Source organism: Triticum urartu, chromosome 2A (genome assembly GCF_056163025.1).
Source record: "Triticum urartu cultivar PI428250 chromosome 2A, HENAU_Tu73, whole genome shotgun sequence".
Lineage (NCBI taxonomy): Eukaryota > Viridiplantae > Streptophyta > Magnoliopsida > Poales > Poaceae > Triticum > Triticum urartu.
In genome coordinates this window covers 89,679,754-89,704,470 of record NC_141874.1, presented here as the reverse complement: position 1 = coordinate 89,704,470, position 24,717 = coordinate 89,679,754, and the positions used below count along the sequence as shown (strand labels likewise).

Here is a 24,717-nt window from a genome sequence, read left to right as displayed (position 1 = left end):
TGATGGTCTCTTCTCGGCGGAGTCCGGGAAGTGAACATGGTTCTTGTGTTATGCTTGAACGTAAGTAGTTTCAGGGTCACTTCTTGATCACTTCTAGTTCACGATCGTGCTTTGCTTCTCTTCTCGTTCTCTTTTGCGTAAGTTAGCCACCATATATATATGCTAGTGCTTGCTACAGCTCCACCTCAATACCTTTTCCTACCCATAAGCTTAAATAGTCTTGATCCCGAGGGTGTGAGATTGCTGAGTCCCCACGACTCACAGATTACTTCCAAAACCAGTTGCAGGTGCGTTGATACCAGTGCAGATGACGCAGATGAGCTCAAGTGGGAGCTCGATGAAGATCGTGTTCGTTGTGTTGTTTCGTTTTTTAGTTGATCAGTAGTGGAGCCCAGTCGGGGCGATTGGGGATCTATTGCATTAGGGGTGGTCTTCTTTTATTTTGGTTCCGTAGTCGGACCTTGATTGTATCTGGATGATGTAATGCTATTATGTATTGTGTGAAGTGACGATTGTAAGCCAACTCTTTATCCCTTTCTTATTCAGTACATGGGATGTGTAAAGATTACCCCTCTTGCGACATGCCTACAATGCGGTTATGCCTCTAAGTCGTGCTCCGACACGTGGGAGATATAGCCGCATCGTGGATGTTACATGCGATGACCACCGTTGCTAGGCTACTTTACCTAGGCAGTGTGGACGAAAAATTGCCACATGCGCCGCCTCTAGGGCCGCACTGTTGAGGCAGATCTCGGCCACCTCATCTTGTGATTCTTCCTCCACTTAGGTGCCTCTCTCTCGGATGGCGTATACAGTCTCTTGTGCACAACCTCCTTCTTGCCTTGCGTGTCATCTGACTCAAACATATGTGTGTACAAGATAGGAGAATAAGTAATATACCATCATCCAAAGTAGCAAATAGACACGTGTATAGGAGAAAATCCACCTTTTGTAATCATGTTATGTGTGTCACTTGGCATTGAGGCTCTTAACAGGGCGATGTCCGTAAAACCTAATGTACCATGCAGGTTGAGTCTCTTTTTGCTGGAATTAGTCACCTGATGAACAATAACAACTTGATTGGATTACATATGAATAATTAAGGCTTACATGTACAAGAGTGTAGTTGACACAATCTACATCCTTCCGAATGAACCAAAGTGAAGATATGGTTGACCAACAAAAAAGAAAAAGGAAAAATAAAGTCCATTTGTAATATATTTTTCACAACAAGTTAAGTGATTTTTTCTTCGTCAGAGGAACAAATAAGAACGATATTCTTTTCTAAAATGTAACATGTAGGTGATTCATAGATAATTATTTCCATAAAACTCTCCAAGAACAAATATGTTAAATGTCATTTTTATTTGAAGCAAGATCACAGCCGTAGGCCTACTCAAAAGCCACAATTGGTTGAATAAATTTTTCCCATTTAAATTCCCCCCAAAAGAAAGTTTGTTCATTTAGAAGAAGCATGCATAGAAAGATGCTGTATCCCAACTTTAGCTTTAAAGCATGCCACAAACTAATAACACCATTGTTGGGGAACACGACAGAAAACAAAAAAATTTGGTATAGCGAGCACGCCCAGGACCACTATGGAGACTGCATACAAGGTTTGATCTGTTCCGTAACGACTCGAAGCACAGCGGAAGAAGAGCCGGTGGAGATCGTTGGTGCAGATCCCCGCAGCTAGGATTTACAACCTCCTAACCGCGAGGATGTACTCCCTCGCCGGACAGCCCTTCGGGAGGCGGTCGGACAGTCCCCCGGACGATGTCGCAGAAAGCCCTTCGGGAGGACTCTCGAAACTCGAACAGAGACTCGGACAGCCCTTCGAGACGACACTCGAACAGCCCCTCGGGCAAAAGACAGAAACTACGACCTCTCTACGGGGTTGCAAACATACGGTGTCAGTTATCCGGCAGGGCTTCGCCGTCCAGAACTAGTTCCCGCCGGAACCCAGACATCCTTACGTCTCTACGAAACTCTTTTCGTGGGAGGGAGAGAAGAAGCCAGATAATGCATGGCATGTGTATGAGATCAAGGGATGAGGAGAATGGCAGCCCCTTCTCCTCCTTTTATAGGCCAAGGCAAGGGGTGGGGTGGGGGAGGAAATACCAAAACACCCATGCTACATGTCCCACATGAAGGGTGAAATGGTAACTCAAGTGGGGCACCAAGGCGACACCATGGAGGCAACAAGCCACCAACATGTCTCCTAGAAACATGGGTGCTCACTAGACAAAAAGCCACCAAACATGTAACCCCCGATTCGTGGGATCTTGTCCCCTCGTGCCGAGACAAGATGTTTTCCGTGAAAAAAAATTTCTGAAAAATTCCGGAAGGTCCTAGAACATTTTTGGCACCCTCTAAAATTATTCTGGGCATGATCCGAAACATTTCCGGTGTGGTGATTTTTATCAGCGAAAAGCAACAACGGCGGTTACGGCAGCTCCGGAACATTTTCGTTTTTTCTCTCCGAAAATTTCCAAAAGTTCCCAGACCAAGTCTAGGGCCCTCTAATAATTTCGAGGCAAGTGCTGAAACCATTTTGACCTAATAATATATTTCGAAACAACTTTTCGGTTTTACCAAAACTCTTTCGGTGTTCTCTCTCCGGAACTCTTCCGTTGTCTCCGAAACTTTTCGGTGACTTTCTCTCAGACTCCCTGTCTAGTATTCAACAGATAGATGACCCTTAAGCGTGTGACCCTATAGGTTCAGTGAAGTATAGACATGACCTGGATCCCCTTCCGATCAATGATCAACAACGGAGCCGTGGACACCCATATTGACCCCTATACCCACACGAATGGAATATTCGAGTGAACCTCCAGTTGCTGTGAGCTATTCTTGTTCCTTCGTGATATGTCACAAATACCCGAGGTGAGATTTATTGCATTCCTGTGGGCCAACACTTTGTCCACCATGCAAGTTACCTCGTTACCGGTTTTGTTCTCTTTTCTCATTTCCGTGTTCTGGCATCCCAGTGATCAAATCACAAGGTGTCTGGCCAGACGATGATGGATACCGTTACACCGAGAGGGCCCGAGTATATCTCTCCATCGTCGGAGGAGCAAATCCCAATCTTGAGCTATCTCGTTACTTGCCATACTTTTCCATGAACCCATAAGCTGCCGTAATAGCCACCCAGTTACGGATGACATTTAACAAACCCCAAAGTTCACGAAGCAAGTACGAAGAAACTAGATACTCTCATGGTCTAAGGAATTATGCAAACATTAACTTCCCTGTGTTATTAACCATTAACTTGTGACGAAAGTATCTCATAGCATAACATCATATTGGGTCGATTCAACACATGTGTTCTACTAACAATTGTGCCCTCAAAATTGTCGGCATAGTCATGCCCATGATCAGGAAAATAGGATCATCATGCAATACTTGAGCCATTCATAGAGGCTTGACTAGGAATACATTTTACCGTTTATTATCCCACACATGCACATGAGTTTCCCTCCAAGCCTCGTTTTATTTGCAGACTCGAGAATCATTGCATTTATAGCATGGAACATAAACCTTCATTACAAACCAGGAGATACAAAATAACTGTGATTACTGCCTCTAGGGCATATCTCGTACAGACTCCCACTTGCACTAGAGTCATAATCCAGTTACATGGCTTCCCTAACACCAATGGCTATTCGGTGTTTCTCATGCTTTGCTCGTTGTAGAGGCTTCGTCATCGGGTCTGACACATTCAGATCCATGTGAACCTTGCGTACTTTCACTAAACCCTCTTCGACATGATGTCGAATGAGTTTACATTTGCGTTGAATATGTCTTGTCTTATGGTGCGAACTTGCCTCCCTTGCCTGAGCCACGGCACCACTATTATCACAATAGATCTCCACTGGGTCCAGAGCACTTGGAACCACACCAAGGTCTTCAATAAATTGCTTGATCCATATTGCCTCCTTGGAGGCTTCTGAAGCGGCAACATATTCCGCCTCCGTCGTAGAATCCACCACAGTCTTTTGTTTGGAACTTTTCCAATCAACTGCGCTGCCGTTCAATATGAGAACATAGCCTGATTGAGATTTGAAGTCATCTGGGTCAGTCATGAAGCCTGCATCAGTGTAACCACTTACAATGAGCTCTTCATCACCTCCGTACACAAGGAGTAAATCCTTGGTCCTTCTGAGGTACTTAAGAATACCCTTGACTGCGGCCGAGTGTTCCAACCCTGGATCACTTCGGCACTGGCTGCTAACACTTAGTGCATAGGCAACATCTGGTCTTGTACATAGCATGGCATACATAATAGAACCAACTGCCGAGGCATATGGAACATCATTCATTTGAACTCGCTCATCCTGAGTCCGAGGACTCTGATTCTTGCAAAGCACCGTGCCAGGTGACATGGGGAGTAGGCCTTTCTTGGAGTTCTCCATGTTGAACCTTTTCAACACCTTGTCAATGTACGTGCTTTGGCTAAGCGCTATCAGGCGTTTTGATCTATCTCTATAGATTCTGATGCCCAATACATATGCCGCTTCGCCTAAGTCTTTCATTGAAAACCTCTTTTTCAATGAGTCTTTTATTTGGCTAAGAAAATTCACGTCATTTCCAATCAACAATATGTCATCCACATACAAGATTAGAAATGCTTTTGCGCTCCCACTAAACTTCTTGTAAACACAAGATTCTTCGTCATTCCTGATGAAGCCAAACTCTTTGACCACTTAATCAAAACGAATGTTCCAGCTCCTTGATGCTTGCTTCAGACCATAAATGGCTTTCTGAAGTTTGCATACCTTTCCAGCATCCTCATGAATGACAAAACCTTCTGGTTGTATCATGTATACATCCTCTTTGAGGTTTCCATTTAGGAAAGCCATTTTGACATCCATCTGCCATATTTCATAGTCGAAATAAGCAGCAATTGCTAGCAATATCCGAACAGACCTAAGCATAGCTACGGGCGAGAAAGTCTCGTCGTAGTCCACTCCTGGAATTTGCGTGAACCCTTTCGCGACAAGTCTAGCTTTGTGGATAGTAATGTTACCATCCGCGTCCGTCTTTCTTTTGAAAATCCATTTACAACCAATTGGCTTTACACCTTCTGGAAGTTCTTCCAAGTTCCAAACTTGGTTTTCGTACATGGATTCCATTTCAGATCTCATGGCTTTGTGCCATTCTTTTGAGCTAGGCCCCGCCATCGCTTCCTTGTAGTGCGCAGGTTCATCATCTTCAAGAATGAAGATTTCATTATGAAACCATTCAAGTGGCTGGATAGGCCTACCTGATCTGCGTGGTTCATTTACAACATTATCTGAAGTCCTCGCATCATATGCGACAACTTCCGGCTCAGTTGTAGGGATAATTAGCGGAATTCTTCCGTTTCTTTAGCCATATCAACGGTTGCCAAAGATTCACTAATCTCATTAAGTTGTACTGTCCTCCCACTCACTTCTTTGGCGAGAAACTCTTTCTCGAGAAAGCGTCCATCTTTTGTGACAATTTTTTTGCCCTCGGACCGATTGTAGAAGGAATACCCAATGGTGTTTTTGGGATAACCTACAAAGTAACCTTTGTGTGCTCTGGGGTCAAGTTTGCTTGGTTGTAAACATTTTACATAAGCTTCACAACCCCAAACCTTGAGATGCGACACATTGGGTTTCTTCCCATACCATAATTCAAATGGCGTCGTCTCAATAGACTTAGACGGTGCTCTGTTTAATGTATAAGCGGTAATTTCTAGTGCGTGACCCCAGAAAGATATCGGTAGATTTGTAAGAGACATCATCGACCTTACCATGTCCAAGAAAGTTCGGTTACGTCATTCCGATACCCCGTTTCTCTGTGGAGTTCCGGGAGGCGGAAGCTGTGAAACGATTCCACGGTCACTCAGATGTTGGCCAAATTCATGACTAAGATACTCGCCTCCGCGATCAAACTGCAAAAACTTAATCTTTTTGTCACGATGATTTTCTACCTCATTCTGAAATTCTTTGAACTTTTCAAAGGTTTCTGACTTATGCTTCATTAAGTAGATATATCCATACCGACTTAAATCATCAGTAAAAGTCACGAAGTAGAAATACCCACCCCGTGCGGCTGTGTTCATTGGACCACATACATCACTATGTATTATTCCCAATAATTCACCCGCCCGTTCAGGATGACCCGTGAACGGCGTTGGTCATTTTCCCCATAAAGCAAGCTTCACATGTGTCAAATGATTCAAAATCAAAAGACGGTAAAACTCCATTTTTATGGAGTCTTTGCATGCGTTTCTTTCCGATGTGGCCAAGCCGACAATGCACAAGAAAGTGGTGGTGCTATCAGCCTTCTTAAGGCGTTTAGCATTCACGTTAAAGACATCATTTCCACATTAAAGATTTAGTATGAAAAGGCCCCCAACAATGGGTGCAAATCCATAAAACATATCCTTACAATAAAGTGAACAACCATTGTTCTCAGACTTGTACGAATACCCATCGTGCACTAAACATGATCCAGAGATAATGTTTCTACACAACAATGAAACAAAATAACAGTTACTTAGTTCCAAAATAAATCCTGAAGGGAGACGTAGAGGCATAATGCCGACGGCTTGAGCGGCGATCCCAGCGCCGTTCCCGATGCGCATCACGACTTCATTCTTTGCCAGCTTGCGCACACTCTGAAGCCCCCGTATCGAGTTGCAAATGTGAGCAACCGATCCGGTATCAAATACCCAAGACTTAGAATTTTCGCAAGCAAGCAAAACGTCAATGACATTAACTCGTATAATAGTTATACCTTTCTTCTTATCTGCCATGTATATCCTGCAGTTCCTCTTCCAGTGTTCAATGCCTTTGCAGTGAAAACACAAAGTTTCAGCCTTGGCTCCGCCCTTAGGCTTTCCTCCCCTTTTGAAACTGGCAGTTTTGTTTACCAACAACTTTTGCTGATTCTACAGTCCTATCTCATTTGATTTGAGCATGGCTTCATAAAGCGAGGTAAGGATCAAATCATTACCAGGTGTCTTTGGAAATTAATTCCCTGTTCAGCCATACTATCATAATAGTTTGCTAGTTTGACACCTTGTTCGTTTACTAGAGATTCCTTATGTATATTGCATTCTTCCATGGCTTCAGTCATCTCATGAACTTCAGCTGAATCATGTTTGTGATACAGAACATTTAGTGCCTCGATCATCTCGAAGGTACTAAGTCGTTCATAACGTTTCTGTAGCACAGGATCCATGCAAGATGACATAAGTTCTTTAACAACACCAAAATCATCCTTTCGTGAGTCAAACACGTGGATGATATCCTGAGCCATTTCTGGCGTAGGGGGATCACTTAGAGGTTGATCAAGCACATAGTCTTTCTTAGCTTCCCTAAGGAAATCCTCAGGTTATGGACCCAGTCCGCATAGTTGTTTCCAGTCGCAGCTAACTTCTCTTTCTCTAACATCGGGCCTAAGTTGAACGCGGTGTTGCGAGCCATTTGATCTACAACGGAAAACACAAGTTTCACTTAGACTTTGTTTATAATGAAATTGCACTAGTGAATAAACAATTTTATTCTAAAGTGCGCTCCCACTCAAATCGATATCTCTCAAAATCGATTATGAGTGACACAAGACCCGCATATCCATTCAACGCCATTGAACGAGATGAACACTGATGGCGCGAAATTCAATTGGTAGGCAAACTTGCCGATCACATCTCTATGTGACTCTTGTTCATCTTTCGATGGGCGTGTTCCGAGCTCAGGGAGATCCTTACAGAACGTCAAGACAACCAAGTGATCTTGCTACGAGGTCTCAACTCACCCGCCTCACACTTCCCCAATCGTTCATACCCAGGGAGATCCTGCGATACCCCGAAAAGTTAGGTGTCGTGATGGTGCTACACTTGGGAGAACACTAACTACTTGATATTTTTTTGAGAGATCACCCTAATAAAAGCGACTACCGTGCAAGCAAGAAGGGTGCATTAAGAGGGATAAACATCTCAGGCAATTCATAATAGCATGATATGGTATAGCCTCTTCTGACGGAGAAGTCAAGTATTTCTTCGTCTTTGGCATTCGCGTCGGTGTTCACCTTCGCGAAGATTGCCACCACCTTGTCGATGCACCAGATAATATCGCTATCTCCACTGCGGATAAAATAAATGCATTACTTAAGGTTGACACGCAGGTCATTAAAGTGCAATCATATGGCTCCAGCCATCATGCCGAATCATGACACGCAGGTCATGTTAATTACATCATATAGTCATCTCATACATAATCAAATTGAATATGAGCATTGCTATACCACATCACATGCACATCCTGCAAAACCAAGTTAGACGCCTCGAATCGGTTTATGCAAAATTTTATTTTATGTGGCTTCTAAGGTTTTGACTTAAACCGCAGCTACCAACGTTTTATCATCAAGTATGATTATTCAAGTTGCTAGATTAACATCTTGGGGTGTATGAAACACAAGATAATTAAATCTCGAGCCCCATACCAAACTTCGTCATACGCATGACCCCCGTGCAGATCATATCTGCAATGCCCTTTCATATGCGAATTTCATCTTTCTTTTGACTACGGCAGAACCCAAAGAACTGATAGCACTTCCATGATCAATCAGGATCACAGATTGCCAGAACTTTGTCAAATTCCACCATGTTGTCTCGAGATTGAGCAAATGCAAATTCTAGGGAAGCAACAAGAACGTCGGGTAACAGATTTCATCTGTCACCCGGATAAATAATTTTCAGCAATAGATCTCTTCTACTCTAAAATTATATTATGCAATACCCATACATCTCCATGTATTCTAGATCATAACCTGCATCTACGCATAGCACGACTCTTGATGCCACTGTTGGGGAACGCGACAGAAAACAATTTTTTTTGGTATAGCGAGCACGCCCAGGACCACTATGGAGACTGCATACAAGGTTTGATCTGTTCCGTACCGACTCGAAGCGCAGCGGAAGAAGAGTCGGTGGAGATCGTTGGTGCAGATCCCCGCAGCTAGGATTTACAACCTCCCAACCGCGAGGATGTACTCCCTCGCCGGACAGCCCTTCGGGAGGCGGTCGGACAGTCCCCCGGACAATGTCGCGGACAACCCTTCGGGAGGACCCTCGAAACTCGAACGGAGACTTGGACAGCCCTTCGGGAGGACACTCGAACAGCCCCTTGAGCAAAAGACCGAAACTACGACCTCTCTACGGGGTTGCACACATACGGTGTCAGCTATTCGGCAGGGCTTTGCCGTCCAGAACTAGTTCCTGCCGGAACCCAGACAGCCTTACGGCTCTACGAAACTCTTTTCGTGGGAGGGAGAGAAGAAGCCAGATAATGCATGGCATGTGTATGAGAGAAATGGATGAGGAGAATGGAAACCCCTTCTCCTCCTTTTATAGGCCAAGGCAAGGGGTGGGGTGGTGGAGGAAATACCAAAACACCCATGCTACATGTCCCACATGAAGGGTGAAATGGTAACTCAAGTGGAGCACCAAGGGGACACCATGGAGGCACCCCCTTGGCCAGCCAAAACCTTCCCCCTCCCATGGGGGGGGGCAACAAGCCACCAACATGTCTCCTAGAAACCTGGATGCTCCCTAGTCAACAAGCCACCAAACATGTAACCCCCGATTCGTGGGATCTTGTCCCCTCGTGCCGAGACAAGATGTTTTCCGCGAAACATCTTTTCTGAAAAATTCCGGAAGGTCCCAGAACATTTCTGGCACCCTCTAAAATTATTCTGCGCATGATCCGAAACATTTCCGGTGTGGTGATTTTTATCAGCGAAAAGCAACAACGGCGGTTACGGCAGCTCCGGAACATTTTCGGTTTTTCTCTCCGAAAATTCGCAAATGTTCCCAGACCAATTCTGGGGCCCTCTAAGAATTTCTAGGCGAGTGCCGAAACCATTTTGACCTAATAATATATTCCGAAACAACTTTTCAGTTTTACCGAAACTCTTTCGGTGTTCTCTCTCTGGAACTCTTCTGTTGTCTCCGGAACTTTTCCGGTGACTTTCTCTCAGACTCCCTGTCTAGTATTCAGCAGATAGATGACCCTTAAGCGTGTGGCCCTATAGGTTCGGTGAAGTATAGACATGACATGGATCCCCTTCCGATCAGTGATCAACATCAGAGCCGTGGACACCCATATTGACCCCTATACCCACACGAATGAAATATTCGAGTGAACCTCCAGTTGCTGTGAGCTATTCCTGTTGCTTCGCGATATGTCACAAATACCCAAGGTGAGATTTATTGCATTCCCGTGGGACAACACTTTGTCCACCATGAAAGTTACCTCGTTACCGGTTTTTTCTCTTTTCTCGTTTCCGTGTTCCGGCATCCCAGTGATCAAATCACAAGGTGTATGGCCAGACGATGATGGATACCGTTACACCGAGAGGGCCCGAGTATATCTCTCCATCGTCGGAGGAGCAAATCCCAATCTTGAGCTATCTCGTTACTTGCCATACTTTTCCGTGAACCCATAATCCGCCGTAATAGCCACCCAGTTACGGATGACGTTTAACAAACCCCAAAGTTCACGAAGCAAGTACGAAGAAACTAGATACTCTCATGGTCTAAGGAATTATGCAAACATTAACTTCCCTATGTTATTAACCATTAACTTGTGACGAAAGTATCTCATAGCATAACATCATATTGGGTCGATTCAACACATGTGTTCTACTAACAATTGTGCCCTCAAAATTGTCGGCATAGTCATGCCCATGATCAGGAAAACAGGATCATCATGCAATACTTGAGCCAGTCATAGAGGCTTGACTAGGAATACATTTTACCGTTTATTATCCCACACGTGCACATGAGTTTCCCTCCAAGCCTCGTTTTATTTGCAGACTCGAGAATCATTGCAGTTATAGTACGGAACATAAACCTTCATTACAAACCAGGAGATACAAAATAACTGTCATTACTGCCTCTAGGGCATATCTCCTACAACCATAGGCACCATTAAAAATTAACCCAACCCAAATACTTCAGTTCAATGAAGACTTCTAGATAGAACTTCAGCTCAAAGGCACACTTTTGATGTTATCTTCACATAGCAACAAGTTTCTTTCTTTTACCGAGTCGTGCAAATTCCAGTATCTAACCAATATATAACTAATTTTTATGCTAGTACTTCATGATCTCCGGTTGCAACCGTCAAATACTCTTCAACATGCAATGGTCAACGAAAAGAACTCTCAACTCCAATATAAATATTGTTAGGTATTTTCCAATCTCAGGCATTGTTCATACATTATTAAATTGTGAGCATTCATATAACTTTTCTCTTTGGTAAATATACTTATTTTGTCTTGCTCGGATCGGGACGATTAGAGTGTAACCTCATGTGCTGCCACATTTAGAACAAGGTAGAAGTTATGTAGAGGATTATTATAAAATCTAGAAAATGTCCTAATCTTATTCTCTACTCCTTCCGTCCGGTGAAGAGTGTACATCTAGAAATTTTAGGACAAATTGTGAAGTTAGGTAAAAAAATGCATTGAAAAGGTGCGAGCCACCATCTCTCTCCTCTTTAATTACCCAACCCCCAATGAGCTAAGTGCATGTAGAAATTAAGAGAACCATGTTTAGATTGCTATTGGTCTTGATTACCGTGTGATGAGAGAGAAATATTTTTTTCTACTTTAAAGTGCATTGAGAAGATAGAAGTATACTCTTTTGTGGACAAATTTTAAAGCTAGATGTACGCTCTTTACCGAACGGAGGGAGTATCAGATCCTCTAATAAGTACTTAGTCGCTGATAGTGTCGGGATTGGGTTTTATTGAGAGAAGTTTGGATTTTGCTACTTTATTCGTCTTCTCTCGTAGCGGCTAGTGTGGCAGTCAAGACATCCTATTGTTTTTCTGTTTTTTTTCTTTGGTTTGCCTGCAGAAAAATCCTTCATGGATAGGTCGATCATGTTGTTGGCTCAGTCGATAACACAGTAGAGTTGGTTCATCAACTGTCGTGGATATCAGTCGTGTAGGGTTCTTCCTATACATTTGGTAGCTGGATCGTGAGGGACGAGTTTTCTAAAATTGTAGATATCTTCTTTCATTGAAAGATCGGACCGCAGTTCACTTCGTAGCCTCATCACCTGCGTGACTCATATCTTTTATAACTCCTTCAATTAACATGAGTTTTCTAGGAAGTCCATGATTACAATACATAATAGAATGCATTAACTTGTTTATACCAAACTTTTTTAATTATTAATAATTCATTCTAGAAATGTGCAAATTTAGAATATATTGAGAAAAGTTGAGCACATTGTCGTGCATCAAAATATTGTTATGATACAACTAAACATATACTTATCAAAATGATCTGCTCTCTTTTAGAAAAAGAGAAATCATGTTAATTGAGCTATTGCCCCTTGTAGCATATCTAGTAAATTAAACCTCCCAAAATCCGAGGAAAATATCTCATGCATGGGCATACCGATTTATGTCTCTTAGATTAATTATTATAGAGTATATTTGTTCATTGCCTATTTTCACACCTCTACATACGGTGGCAAAGAGGTCCAAGAAATGCATGTCTAACAAAAAGAATCTTATAATATGGGATCGCATGTATAAGGTTAAGTACCAAAGAAAATTCTAGAACGAATGTGCTGTCTACGAGGGATTTGTTGTCCTGAGATGGTTGATATTGCTCTTTGTGTGGTTCTTCCATGGTCAATCATGTTTCGATGTTCTTCACTCTCAAGGGTTAAACAATGGTCAGGGATTCATGCATATGTCACGGTGCCATGTATGCCATGGAATAACATCATTTGTAGACGTCACACAGAAGAACTTAAATCACATTTTGCGTTTGTAAATCAAGTTTTGTTGTTGATTTATTCCGCATTCTACTTAAATTTTGGGTGCATTCAGCTTATGCATTCACTTGATTATTTGAAAAGCTAACCTAGCTAATTAGGGTTTCGTGCAAAAATTATATTGATGGGTCTAAACAGTTTAGTGCTTCTTAGTATGAATGGACATTGTCCTAAAACATCATCATTTTACCGAGAAAATACATTTTCCCTTTTACTGTCTCTCTCTCCCTCTCTCTTTCATTTAGGGTTAGATTATCACAAAACTACAATTTTTATGTTCTTGCACACAACCACCACTATCAGGCTAGGGTCATGACCCCTTAGCATTGATTTGACGCTTAACTCGTAGCAAAACTGCACAATGCCCCTGATTGTTAGGTTGATTTGTTTCTAGATGAAGGTCTCGAGCCATTACCTAACTCCGCACATCGGGGCCTACCATTTTTTACTGCTAAAACGAGCTAAGCGGCTAATTAGTGATATGTGTCATGATTTTGCCCAATAGTTGAAGTTATCTATTTTTTTAAAGAAATGGTGTTTTCTATAACTTGACTTCAAATGTGTCTAATTGGTTTTTTTCTATAAACTTGGTCAAACTACAAAAAGTTTGACTTAAAACAAACTTAATATACGAAGTAAAAAAGAAACAAAGGAAGATTCGGTTCTTCTATCCAATTGTAGTCTTGCCATTGTATGTCTAAGTTGGGCCGGTGTCTATAGTTAAGAAGCAAATGATAGCAAAATCAAGCTGAGCCTAGCAATTATTGATGTTGCCTTCCACTCAATCAAGGAAAGAACAAACACAGTTTCCCAAGACGTACACCCTGCATTGGTGCTTGCTGTGGCCACATGGCAGAGTAATCCATGGATTCAACACTCATTTTTACCTGAGTTTAAATTGGTATTCTTATACATTATTTGTAATTGTCACTTCATACTGCCCACTGATTGCTAAAAATTGCAAAGAAATACAAATCTCCTTCTTTTAATATTTTTGTTGTGAATATGGACATAATGTGTAGCAAATGAAGACATAATTAGAAAGTACTTAAAAATAGGATTGTTTCCATATAAAGAAGGTCGCCAGAGGTGACTCCAGAAGTGAATACAACCTGCAATACGAGCATAGATGTTGCTACAGACAGACTAGGTCGTGCAACTACAATACCCAAGAAGATATTTCTTTGCGTGAAGCTTGGATTAACGTCCCTCTTGATGCCACGACCAAAGAATCAACACCAATGTTGTCGATGATGATGACTTGGTATAGAACCCATATACTTTATGTCCGGTCGGATGGATACAAAATTGCAAACCAAACCAAAAAGAATGGTGGTGCTTGGATTAGACAAAGAAGAAGCGATTGCGATGGTTGAGGTGAACAGGCATTGGCGGCTCGTTGGAAGGAGGGAAAGATGACTTGTTTCTATGAGATGAATATGATGGAGGACGAGAAGTGGAAGGCAAAGACGGCAACCGAAGAGAGGAAGGTTCTAGTGGAAGAAAAAAGACTTGAAATTGAGATGAAAATACTTGCGTTAGAGGCTGAAAAAAATGGAAAGATTGAGTTTGAGGAGTAAAAGCTTGCACTCGTTGTCGAGGAGCAAAGACGAAAAGAGTGGTCGAGGACCATGTTATCATGTTCATGGATCCTAGCAACATGGATGAGAAGGCAAAATAATATTGGGAGCTTGATCATGGGGACATCTTGACTAAGATGTGTGGTGGTGCTGCTGCTGGTGGTGACGATGCGATTGCATGAGGCCCATGCTACGATGGCTCTTGTTTCACCATGTGTTGGTGTTTTTTTGAGTGAACTTGTAAATTTGGCGCCCTTTGACACAAACTATAGTTATGGTTTGATGGATTGGATGAACTTTATTTATGCCCTACTTCAATTATGATACGATGCATTTGAATTGTTTACGTTTTCTTTGAAATCTGATGATTTTGTTTCAATTGTTTGACAAAAAGTTGGAAGAATTAACAAACCAAAAAATTTAGGGGATTATTAAACTATAAGGGTCTGCTAGCTAAGGAAAATTTTAATCTCTTAAACATTCGACTTTATTTATAACCTAAAGATTTGACTTTTTAAAATAGTGAGAAGGTTTGAGGAAGTGGCAATGATGGACTATGATTAAGAAGAGATAATCTTATAGGAGTAGCATTACAAAGCACAACCTATGGCTGCAGAAATGCATCCTGCACTTAACAGAAAGCGAGGTTACATTAGTCAGGCTCAAGGGAGGTTCACTTTAACAGTTAGCAGTATCAAGTCTTGCTTAATCAGGTGTAGAACTCCAAGACCTTGCACGAAAGTGTGCTCAAACACCTGCCTATTCCGCTCTCGCCAAATGTTCCCGCAAGTGTAGGTGGTTGAGGAAATGTGTTGGTCGTCCATGGGGTAGGTGAAATCATTCCACCAAGATGAAATGGAGGTGGCAAGATCATCATTAGTAACGAGGTCTGGGAAGCCACACTCCAATCCGCAACCATCAGCCAAACCTCCTTGGCAAAGGAGCATTTGAGGATGAGATGCAGAGGAGTTTCCGCAACCTGGTCGCAGAGGTTGCACAACTGATTGTTGGTCAACCCCCTGTTGGAGAGATTGTCATTGAAGAGGAGTTGGCCACAAACGGAAAGCCAAGTGAAGAAGTGACACTTGTCCTCGACCTTATCTTTCCAGAGCTTGGACAAGTTGCAAGTGGAGTACGAGCCAATGAATTGTGCCAAGTATGTAGAGTGAGCAGAGTAAACACCTGAGCTGGAATAATTCCACAAACAGTATCCTTTGAATCTGGTTACAGCTGGACCTGCTGAATCAACAACCAGAGTTGGGTGAAATGACCCAGATTAGAGGTGATTGTGAAGTGCCCATTGGACCGAAATGTTTTTACGAGTGCTTAAAGGCAGCAGGTGAGGAGCCATGGAGGCATCTATCGTGCTAGAATGAGGTCTTGTAGCCATTGCCTAGATAATGAACGTTGCTGCTCAGAACAAAGGGATATCATCAGCGTCACAAGCGGCCCGAGAACCTACCTAAGGCCGATCAATGTTCATCCACTCATACCATTTCCAACAAAGACAAAGAGCACGGCCGAAAAGCAGATCCAAGTCATTGAGCCCCCCCCCCCCCCCCCCACACACACACAAGTTATTTGGACGGCAGGCAATTGCCCAATTTACTAAGGCCATGCCCTCCAGAAGCACCCGGCTTAGATCTCCATAAGAAACTGCGGCTTAACTTGTCGACTTTTTTGATGGTCCAAGTGTCCAGCCTGAGCATGGAGATGAGGTTGCCGGTGGTTTGTTTAGGAAAGACAATGTGGTTTCTGATATATGAAAATTGGAGAGGGAGCTCTCTCCCTCTCTTAAAAAAAAGACACCTCGAGATGAGGTATGAGGGAATAGCATAGAGAATGAGTTAACAAGCCGAAGGCGAGCGTTGCTAGGAAGCAAATCCCTATTCCACTGCTGCAACCTCGAAGCCAATTTGTTAAAGGTTCGTTGCAGATCAGCTCTGGTTATCCTTTTTTGAAGTGCAATGGCAGGGGAACTGCATCACCGGAATTGGAAAATTTCATAGTAGAGCCTACAGGTCAATCTAGTTTTTGAGTTATCCGGTTTTAAAAGCTAAAGAACTTTGTTTTTTTGAGTTGATGGACCATTTCTATATTTTCAAAAAAGTCAAGGGATAATAAGTTCAGTAGTACCATGTTGACCTACTCTTCCAGTTGAGCAAACTCAGTTTTTAACCCTCGATTTTTTTTATGTCGGCCCGTGAGATCAATGCTGGCCCGGGAAGCAACAAACCTCCGCGCCACAAACTGCTCGCCGCCATGTGCTACAAACCACATCGCCGACAGCGACGTCGCCGTCGTCGTTCATGCCCTCGATAAACCTCTCTTCTCCTCACACTCGGTTCACTCCACTCCACTCAAAAACAACCGGGCCAGCCAGCCACACAGTCTCGCCCAGCCAGCCGCTCGCCTCGCTCCGCATTGCCCGGCGAGCAACGGGCCTACCCGCGGCGTGGGTCATGGCGCTCCTGCTGCTGCGCGGCTGCCTCGCCCCCGTCAACGCCGCCGGCCCGGCGTTCCGGCCAGCGGAGACGACGAGCCGGATTGGTTACCGGCCGTCCCGGTTCGGTGCCATCGTCGCCTCGGCCGCCGCGGCCTCGCCGTCCGGCGGCGACGGCGCGACCGCCGCGGTGGACTCGGTGCTGCGTGGCTCGGAGGGACACAAGGCGCGCGACTACGGCGGGACCAACGGCGCCGCTGTTTCCGGCACCGCCAGGTCCACGACCATCGAGACCACCGTCGAGAGGGTAAGCAGGCGCATCGATCCTTTAGCTTATCGTTTGTGCTCCCCGGCGGCGTGGGCTAATACTGTTCTTGACGCAGATCATCTTCGACTTCCGGTTCCTGGCTCTCCTCGCCGTCGCCGGGTCGCTGGCGGGCTCCCTCCTCTGCTTCCTCAATGTAACTTTTCTGAGTCTCATCTCTGCAGCTCCTCACGATTCAGATAACCAGACATAATTACAGTACTTGTCGCTTGTTATCAGTGAGCAACATCGTTCAGATGGATCTAATTAAGCATCTCGTATCTGTTGGTGATCAGGGCTGCGTGTACATCAAAGAGGCGTACTGCGTCTACTGGACGAGCTGCGCCAAAGGTGTCCATACAGGGCAGATGGTCCTCAAGGTCGTGGAGGCCATTGGTGAGCGAGATATTCCGGTACCGAACTGAACTGATGCTCATAACAACTGGGATTTACACCAACTGCTACTGTTGCAGATGTGTATCTTGCTGGCACTGTGATGCTCATCTTCGGGATGGGTCTCTACGGGCTGTTCATCAGCAACGCGTCCAACGATCTGCCCTCCGGATCCGACCGGGCTCTGCAGGGATCGTCGCTGTTTGGGATGTTCGCTCTGAAGGTGATACCGATCACAATCAAAGCATTCTTTAACAAGTTTGGTTACAAGTTGAGATGCTTGATTCAGAAACCTGAACATTGTTCCTCTCGTGCTGCTGTTTTTGCAGGAGAGGCCGAAGTGGATGAAGATCACGTCGCTGGACGAGCTCAAGACGAAGGTGGGGCACGTCATCGTGATGATCCTGCTGGTGAAGATGTTCGAGCGGAGCAAAATGGTGAAGATCACCACGGGGCTGGACCTGCTCAGCTACTCGGTCTGCATCTTCCTCTCCTCGGCCTCCCTCTACATCCTCCACAACCTCCACCGGCCCGAGCACGAGGAGTCGGTCATGCCCCATTTGTAATTGAACCTCCACCACAGCATCCATCCTGATGTGCCAAGAGCAGAACATATGTAGTGTAACAGTGTAGGAAGGAAGAAGAACTTTATTCAGAACATTCATATAGCACGAACTCTCCCAAGTTCCAAGATTGCGCTGAACTGCTGATACTTGTACGCCAGTGGCGTACTCTCGAAAAAATAAAGTTTGTGCTCAAGTGTGCAACTAGGCTAGGCCTCGGTCACGGCACTTTTTTTTTTTATCAAAAAAGGGCTTGTCCCCCTTCCGATTTTCATTAATGAAAACCAACTTAGGAGTAACAAAGTATATGACACTACAGAACTAAACAGATCCAGCAGCACGACAAACCTACCAAAAGGCCAACACAGGCCGCAATATCTCAGAACTCCGAGGACAACAAGGCCCAGAGCAAATAAGTTTTACACAAACCACTAAAGCGACAGCAAAATAACAGCTATCAACTAGAAGAAACAAGAAGACCGAGAACTGCAGCAGCAGCAGCGTAGATGTCACAGCCGCTTCATCCAGGGAGCCTCGCCACGTTGATCCGCCACCCTTGCCCTGCTGTATACACCTTATTTGCTGCCCGCTCTAGTATTCTTGCTCCCAGCTCCAACATTTTCTTGATGGCTCCTTTATCTGCAAGATGGACCAATCAACCAACCATCGACTCATTAATTTGATTATATAAAAAGGATCATCTATCCTTTTATTCTCAAATATAATTGCATTTCTACTTTTCCAAATTGCCTAGAATAAGGCAGAAACCCCAACCATCACTATTCTCTTATCTTCTTTATTAAATTTGCTTATCCACCCCCCAAAACAATCTTTTACATTTAAAGGAATGGTCTTCAGACCACATACGCATTTGACCAAGCTCCACAGCAAAGATGCCGCAGAGCAGGTGAACAACAGATGATCAATTGATTCATCATGTCCACAGAACACACAACCCTTTCCCCCCTTCCATCCTTTTTTTAGTAAGACATCCCTAGTCAAAATACTCCTCTTATTTACTAACCACAGGAAGACTTTTATTTTTGCAAGAACTTTGATTTTCTACAGGTATTTTTGTGGAAATTTCATCCCTATTGTAATCATTTTCTTGTATAAAGATCTCACAGAAAATTTATTATCAGCAGTGAGAGTCCAGGTAATCTTATCTTCCCCTCCCTTCATTTTTATTCTTTCACATCTACTTTTAAGAGCATTCCACAATTCCAAAGTTTCCCCATATAAAGTCCTCCTAAATTTGAACCCTTTCCACTCTTTTTGGATGGCCTCATCCACAGTAATCTTGTGATCAAAACAAATATCATAAATTCTAGGATAGGCATCTTTTAAAGGCTTATCATCCACCCAAGTATCTTCCTAGAATCTAGTGTTTTTCCCATCTCCAAGTTCTTTCTTAACAAATTTATAGAAGATCTCTTTGATCTTCAATAAACTAGTCCAAAACTGGGAGTCACCAGGTTTCTTCTCTATTAGAGCTAGACAGTCTTTTTTTCTATATTTTCTTTTTAGAACATCTTGCCAAATCCCCTCTTCTGTCTCCATTTTCCAGAACCATTTAGCCAACAAAGCTATGTTCATCACCTCCAGATTGAGAATCCCTAGGCCCCCCACCTCTCTGGGTAGACAGCATTCTCTCCATTTGACTAAATGATATTTTCTAACATTCTCATCTTCTTGCCAAATCAATCTTGCCCTAAAGAAATCAGCTTTCTTAATGATTCCTTTTGGAACAGCATAGAAGGACATCATAAACAAAGGGATATTAGTCAGGCAGGCTTGCACCAGGGTGATCCTGCCAGCAATAGATCCTAGCAGTTTCCCCTGCCAACATCCACATCTTTTTTCAATTTTATTAGTCACACAGCACCAGTGTGTATTCCTAATCCTAGTCTCTGACACGGGCATACCCAGGTATTTAATGGGCAAATCCCCCATTTTGCATGTTAGTATTTCCTGGTATAGCAATTGTTTTTCTTTAGCTTTCCCAAACAGCATCAGTTCACTCTTATGAAAGTTTATTTTAAGACCTGACATTTGTTCAAAGGCACCTAGTATGAATTTAAGGTTTCTCACACTTTCCAAATCATCTTTTATCAGAAATATAGTGTCATCAGCATATTGCAGCATATTTACTCCTTTATTATCATTATAACTAAGGACTCCCTTAACAATATCAAGTTCTAGGGCATTATTCATTAAAATAGCTAAAGCATCAGCAGCCACATCAAAAAGTAGTGGTGACATAGCATCTCCATGTCTTAAACCTTTATAGATTTTAAAATAAGGGCCAATTTCATCATTGACCTTAATTCCTACATGTCTCCCTCTCATAGTTTCCATTACCCAATCACACCATATCTGAAAAACCTTTTAGTTTTAACATTTGTATAACAAAGTGCCATTTAATTTTATCATATGCCTTTTCAAAATCAACTTTAATATCAGAGCATCTTCTTTGTCTCTATGAAATGTATTCAGAGCTTCATGCAGTAGGACTACTCCTTCCATAATGTATCTCCCTTTGATAAATGCAGTTTGCGTTCTGAAGATAACAGGGGAAACACACTTGGTCAGTCTGTTCATTAAAACTTTTGTAATAATCTTGAAACTCACATTCAGAACCTGTTTGGAACCGCTCTGCTCCTTAAAATTCAACTCCGCTCTAGAAAACACAAGCCAAACGGGATAGCTCCACGATATGCCACTCCACAAAAAAACTAGAATCTAGGGCACAACTACCAGTTTTTTATGAAGCTCTTCAGGGGGTGCTCCAAAAAACTCTAGAAGCTGGAGTTGGATGGAAATTATCCACCACTGCCACCAGTAAGTGGATACCCCTTCGTTTCTCCCCCCTCGACCAATCAAATAGATCCTTTCCACCAAATTTCTCATTCTTGAAGCTGGAGCTAGATGGAAGCCAAACATTCTCTTTGGTAGCGCTACAACTTCTGGATGAAACTGCTTCAAAGTGAATTTAGTGGAGCGAAACTGATTTTGATGAAGCGGAGCAGTCCCAAACAAGCCCTCAATAGGCAAATAGGTCTAAATTTTTGTATTTGTTTGGCATCATTGGTTTTAGGGATCAGGGTAATGATGCCATAATTAAGCCTAGCAATATTAATTTCCCCTTTAGCAAACCCATCAATCAAGGCTTTCAGATCCCACTTAACCAGACCCCAAAAATGTTGATAAAAGTCAGGAGGGAACCCATCTCGGTCACGGCACTGAACCGAAAGGATTATGAGGAGCCTCGGCCAGCCTCGGCGGGTGGTCCGGCGAGGTCTCCACCACCATGGCAGTTCTCCCCACGACGCAGTACACGCGGCCTGCGAACGACGAGATTGGCCCGCGGGTCCGGTGCTCGCACTCCGCCTTGGCCCACTGCCCGTCGCCGGGCCTCGCGACGCCCAGCAGCCGGTGCCCGCCGAAGTTGATCACCACCGCCGAGTCGTCGCTCAGCTGCGCGCCGAGGCGGAGCTCCCTGGGCCATCTCGGGAAGACGACGCTCCTGCGGTAGCCGGACAGCAGCGTGGTCACCGGCGGCAGGTCGGCGCGGGCGCCGGTGACCGGGTTCACCACGAACACGGCGTCGGTCTTCTTGTTGAGCAGGACGAGGAGGCCCTGGGACGTGCGCGCGAGGTGCGTGCGGCCGTCGCGGCCGTTCAGCCCCCGGATCGTCATCCGGATGTGCTCGCCGGTGGCGTCGTTCTTGAAGCGGCTGTACCGGTAGCGAAGGCCGCGGGTGACGACGTCCTGGAGCATGGTCCAGCGCCGCGGGTGCAAGCGCGGGTCGAGGGCGTCGCCCTGCGGGTCCGCCGTGCACCGCCGCCACGCGCTGCAGGACGCGCGGAAGCGGACGTAGTCGGCGACGTCGCGGGCGAGCACGCGGTCCGCGATCAGCCACGCCGGCCCCGACCCCAGGCTCGCCCAGTCCCGCCTGCATGCGGCCAGAAAATGGATGAAGCATCGAGCCAGATGATGTGCAGACGAGTAGCTTTTGAATCAAGAATGCAATCTTACCAGCTACTCCCTCCGTTCGGAATTACGGAGGGAGTAGAAGATTGGTCGGCGGGGACGTGCACCGTCGACTCCGCCGCGGAGGGTGATCCGTCACCGACGCGGGCGCGCTTAGCTCGGCGCCGGCGATGGCTTCTCGGCACCTTGGCCGCCGGGTTGCTTGACGGTGTGGATGCCATATCCGGTTTGGGTCGCCGGGACTGAGATCCAGTATATATTGAGCATTTGGACATTTGGTGCGCCAACAGCGCGCGATAGATGGAAGAAAATCTTGTGCAGTTATACTCTTTTACAAATGATCGCTCGAATCGCGCTCGCCGCTGGATTATAGGCGCCTTGTACGTACTCTCGAAAAAAAGAATTACCCAAATGCTAATGTGCAAGTGCAACTGCCCGACGACTCCCGCGCGACGCGGTGGCAGCCGTCGGATCTTTTTTGCACAAATCTCTGCACACACAATGATTGCTGGCTCAGCTTGGAGCAATCGTTCGCCCCTTTTTGATTTTGCGCGAACTTGGCTTTGAAGCCATGCGGATATATCGTCATCCCTCCTACTTCCAGACTCCCAGGTCCACCATTTCGATGGGCTCTACTTCCATTCAATGTCGCCGGAGACTCCAAATTGTCGCCGGTGAGTCATGGCTGAGGGGCGTCGTAGCTGGAGGTAGAGGGAGGAATGGAGCAGGTTATGCGGGCAACGCAGCTCCCTCGCGCGTTCCATGGAAATTGCCATCAGCAAGTCCTGTGTGTTGGGCACCCGTCTGGTCCCATAGAAGAGGGCGGCAGCCGATGTGATGCGTTGGAGGTGGTCGGTGGAGCACTGTGCACTTGCACTTGAGCTACGTGGACTCGGATGGGGGTGGGTACCGTGCTAGCCATGCCGACATTGATGCGGCTTCATACCTCGGTCCGGGGTGCCACGGAGGGGCTGATAGCATGCAACAATGGCAGCACACGAGAGTGACATGAGCAACGAGCAGTCAGCGGGGAATGCCTATGGTGGTCCATGCACGCTGCGCTCCTGGGGTAGACTCGTGGAGATCCTCGAGCTATGCTGCTCGGGATGTAATACGAGTCATCCAACACCGTTGACGAGAGGGTGGCGCCGGTCCGCCTTCCTCATCGGGTACGACAATGTGGTACATCACCCTACATCGTCTTTGCATATAATGACCTGCAAGCCTTTTGAGTGCTCTAGAAAGAAAATAGACAAAAACCACAATCATTTGTGCTGCCACACAGAGTGTACGTACAAAAAATATTAAAAAAAAGAAAATGGAAACATAAGAAAAGAGAAAAGGTACAGGCGTCTTGTGCCTCCCTACATGCAAGCTACACTAGTAGAAAAATAGTCATTTGTCCCGGTTCGTAAGGACCTTCTGTCCTGGTTTTGAAACCGGGACTAAAAGGTCGTTACTAATGCCCTTAGCCTTTAGTCCCGGTTCTTACATGAACCGGGACAGATGGACCTCCATGTGGCCGCTGCGGCTAGCCCAGGCAGGGGGGGGGGGCCTTTGGTCCCGGTTGGTGACACCAACCGGGACCAAAAGGCATCCACACGTCAGCAGTTGGCTGGAGCTAAGGTTTTTTTTTTTTGAAAGGGGTTGGTTTAGGGGTTTTGAGGGTTAATATAGGTTATTATTGGCTAGCTAATAGAGAGAAGTGTCCTCTCTCTTATATCTCCGTGCTTGGTTTACCATACTGCTATGCCTAAACATGGCTTAGATTGAAGTGAAGGCAACATGTGGTGCATATCGAAAGTAATACTAATCCTAACTTAATCAAGTTTGGATTGTACTACTTTCGACATGCACCGCATGCATGTTGCCTTCACTTCAATCCAATCCATGTTCATTTCACCCGCTCATATATAATAACTCTTCATGCTCGCATCATGCATCATCATATATAATAACAAGTCCTACTAATCATCATCATACAACTTCTACTCGTTATTAATAAAAAGTCATATGATCATCATCCTCATAGTCATCGAACCAACCCTACTTAATTGTTCTTAGCACATGATCATCAGTATTAGGTAGGACCTAAATACCCTCTTTAAGATAAAATGGCATAAAACAATATAGACCTTGACTCTCCATTATGGAGAATGGAGATCATCCTGTCTCCAATTCTTGCGCTTCGCTTTCTTTTGCTTCCAAGAACCTCCTTACGACTGTCCATACATTTTTTTCATCCTTTGATTAGCATGTCTCCACTTCTTTGAGAAATCCGGTATGGACAGTTGAGATTCGTAGGATGACCTGGATGTATATTCAAAACACGAAGGCTGCCATTCTGATACATCAAATGAGGCACACAATCTGTCGGGGTTCTCTGTTGAAAAACATAGTAATAACTTCATAGTTAGCAATGATGTACTAGTTTTAGAAGTATGCAAAAGATGCACGGATGTCGTAATAGTAAAAAATCTTACCAGGATATCTCCATGGTAGTTATCGTAGTTCAACACGTGCACTAGTGGCACGTATTGACCATAATGTTGAGGAGTTTGATTGTAGACATTGTAATTCTCAATATCAGTATAAAATCTGACCAGATG

At 44.6% G+C, this 24,717-nt stretch overlaps 2 protein-coding genes and 1 pseudogene across 2 annotated transcripts; 1 reads left to right on the top strand and 2 right to left on the bottom strand.

Annotated features, from left to right (window-relative positions):
• Nucleotides 1-3,638: 3,638 nt before the first annotated feature.
• LOC147983987 (secreted RxLR effector protein 161 pseudogene) lies at nucleotides 3,639-4,418 on the bottom strand (annotated as a pseudogene).
• Nucleotides 4,419-16,751: 12,333 nt separating this feature from the next.
• Nucleotides 16,752-18,243, top strand: LOC125535906 (uncharacterized). The gene is made up of 5 exons (XM_048698977.2): nucleotides 16,752-17,162; nucleotides 17,239-17,316; nucleotides 17,456-17,555; nucleotides 17,633-17,775; nucleotides 17,882-18,243. The coding sequence occupies exons 1-5, from the start codon at nucleotides 16,875-16,877 to the stop codon at nucleotides 18,116-18,118; spliced, it is 846 nt and encodes a 281-aa protein (XP_048554934.2). The 5' UTR covers nucleotides 16,752-16,874; the 3' UTR covers nucleotides 18,119-18,243.
• A 3,022-nt stretch (nucleotides 18,244-21,265) lies between these two features.
• LOC147983986 (uncharacterized) lies at nucleotides 21,266-22,440 on the bottom strand. The gene is made up of 2 exons (XM_087539659.1): nucleotides 22,154-22,440; nucleotides 21,266-22,070 (listed from the first exon to the last, which is right to left on the bottom strand). Exons 1-2 carry the CDS (start codon nucleotides 22,381-22,383, stop codon nucleotides 21,350-21,352), a joined length of 951 nt encoding a protein of 316 aa, XP_087395785.1. The 5' UTR covers nucleotides 22,384-22,440; the 3' UTR covers nucleotides 21,266-21,349.
• Between the last annotated feature and the right edge of the window lie 2,277 nt (nucleotides 22,441-24,717).

Excerpts from the sequence above, each read along its gene's own strand:
- LOC125535906 (XM_048698977.2), top strand. The coding sequence starts at position 16,875 with ATGGCGCTCCTGCTGCTGCGCGGCTGCCTCGCCCCCGTCAACGCCGCC. Across the intron at positions 17,163-17,238 it reads TCGAGACCACCGTCGAGAGG|ATCATCTTCGACTTCCGGTT; the intron begins GTAAGCAGGCGC and ends TTCTTGACGCAG. Across the intron at positions 17,317-17,455 it reads CCCTCCTCTGCTTCCTCAAT|GGCTGCGTGTACATCAAAGA; the intron begins GTAACTTTTCTG and ends GTTGGTGATCAG.
- LOC147983986 (XM_087539659.1), bottom strand. The coding sequence starts at position 22,383 with ATGTCCAAATGCTCAATATATACTGGATCTCAGTCCCGGCGACCCAAA. Across the intron at positions 22,071-22,153 it reads CCGAACGGAGGGAGTAGCTG|GCGGGACTGGGCGAGCCTGG; the intron begins GTAAGATTGCAT and ends GGCCGCATGCAG.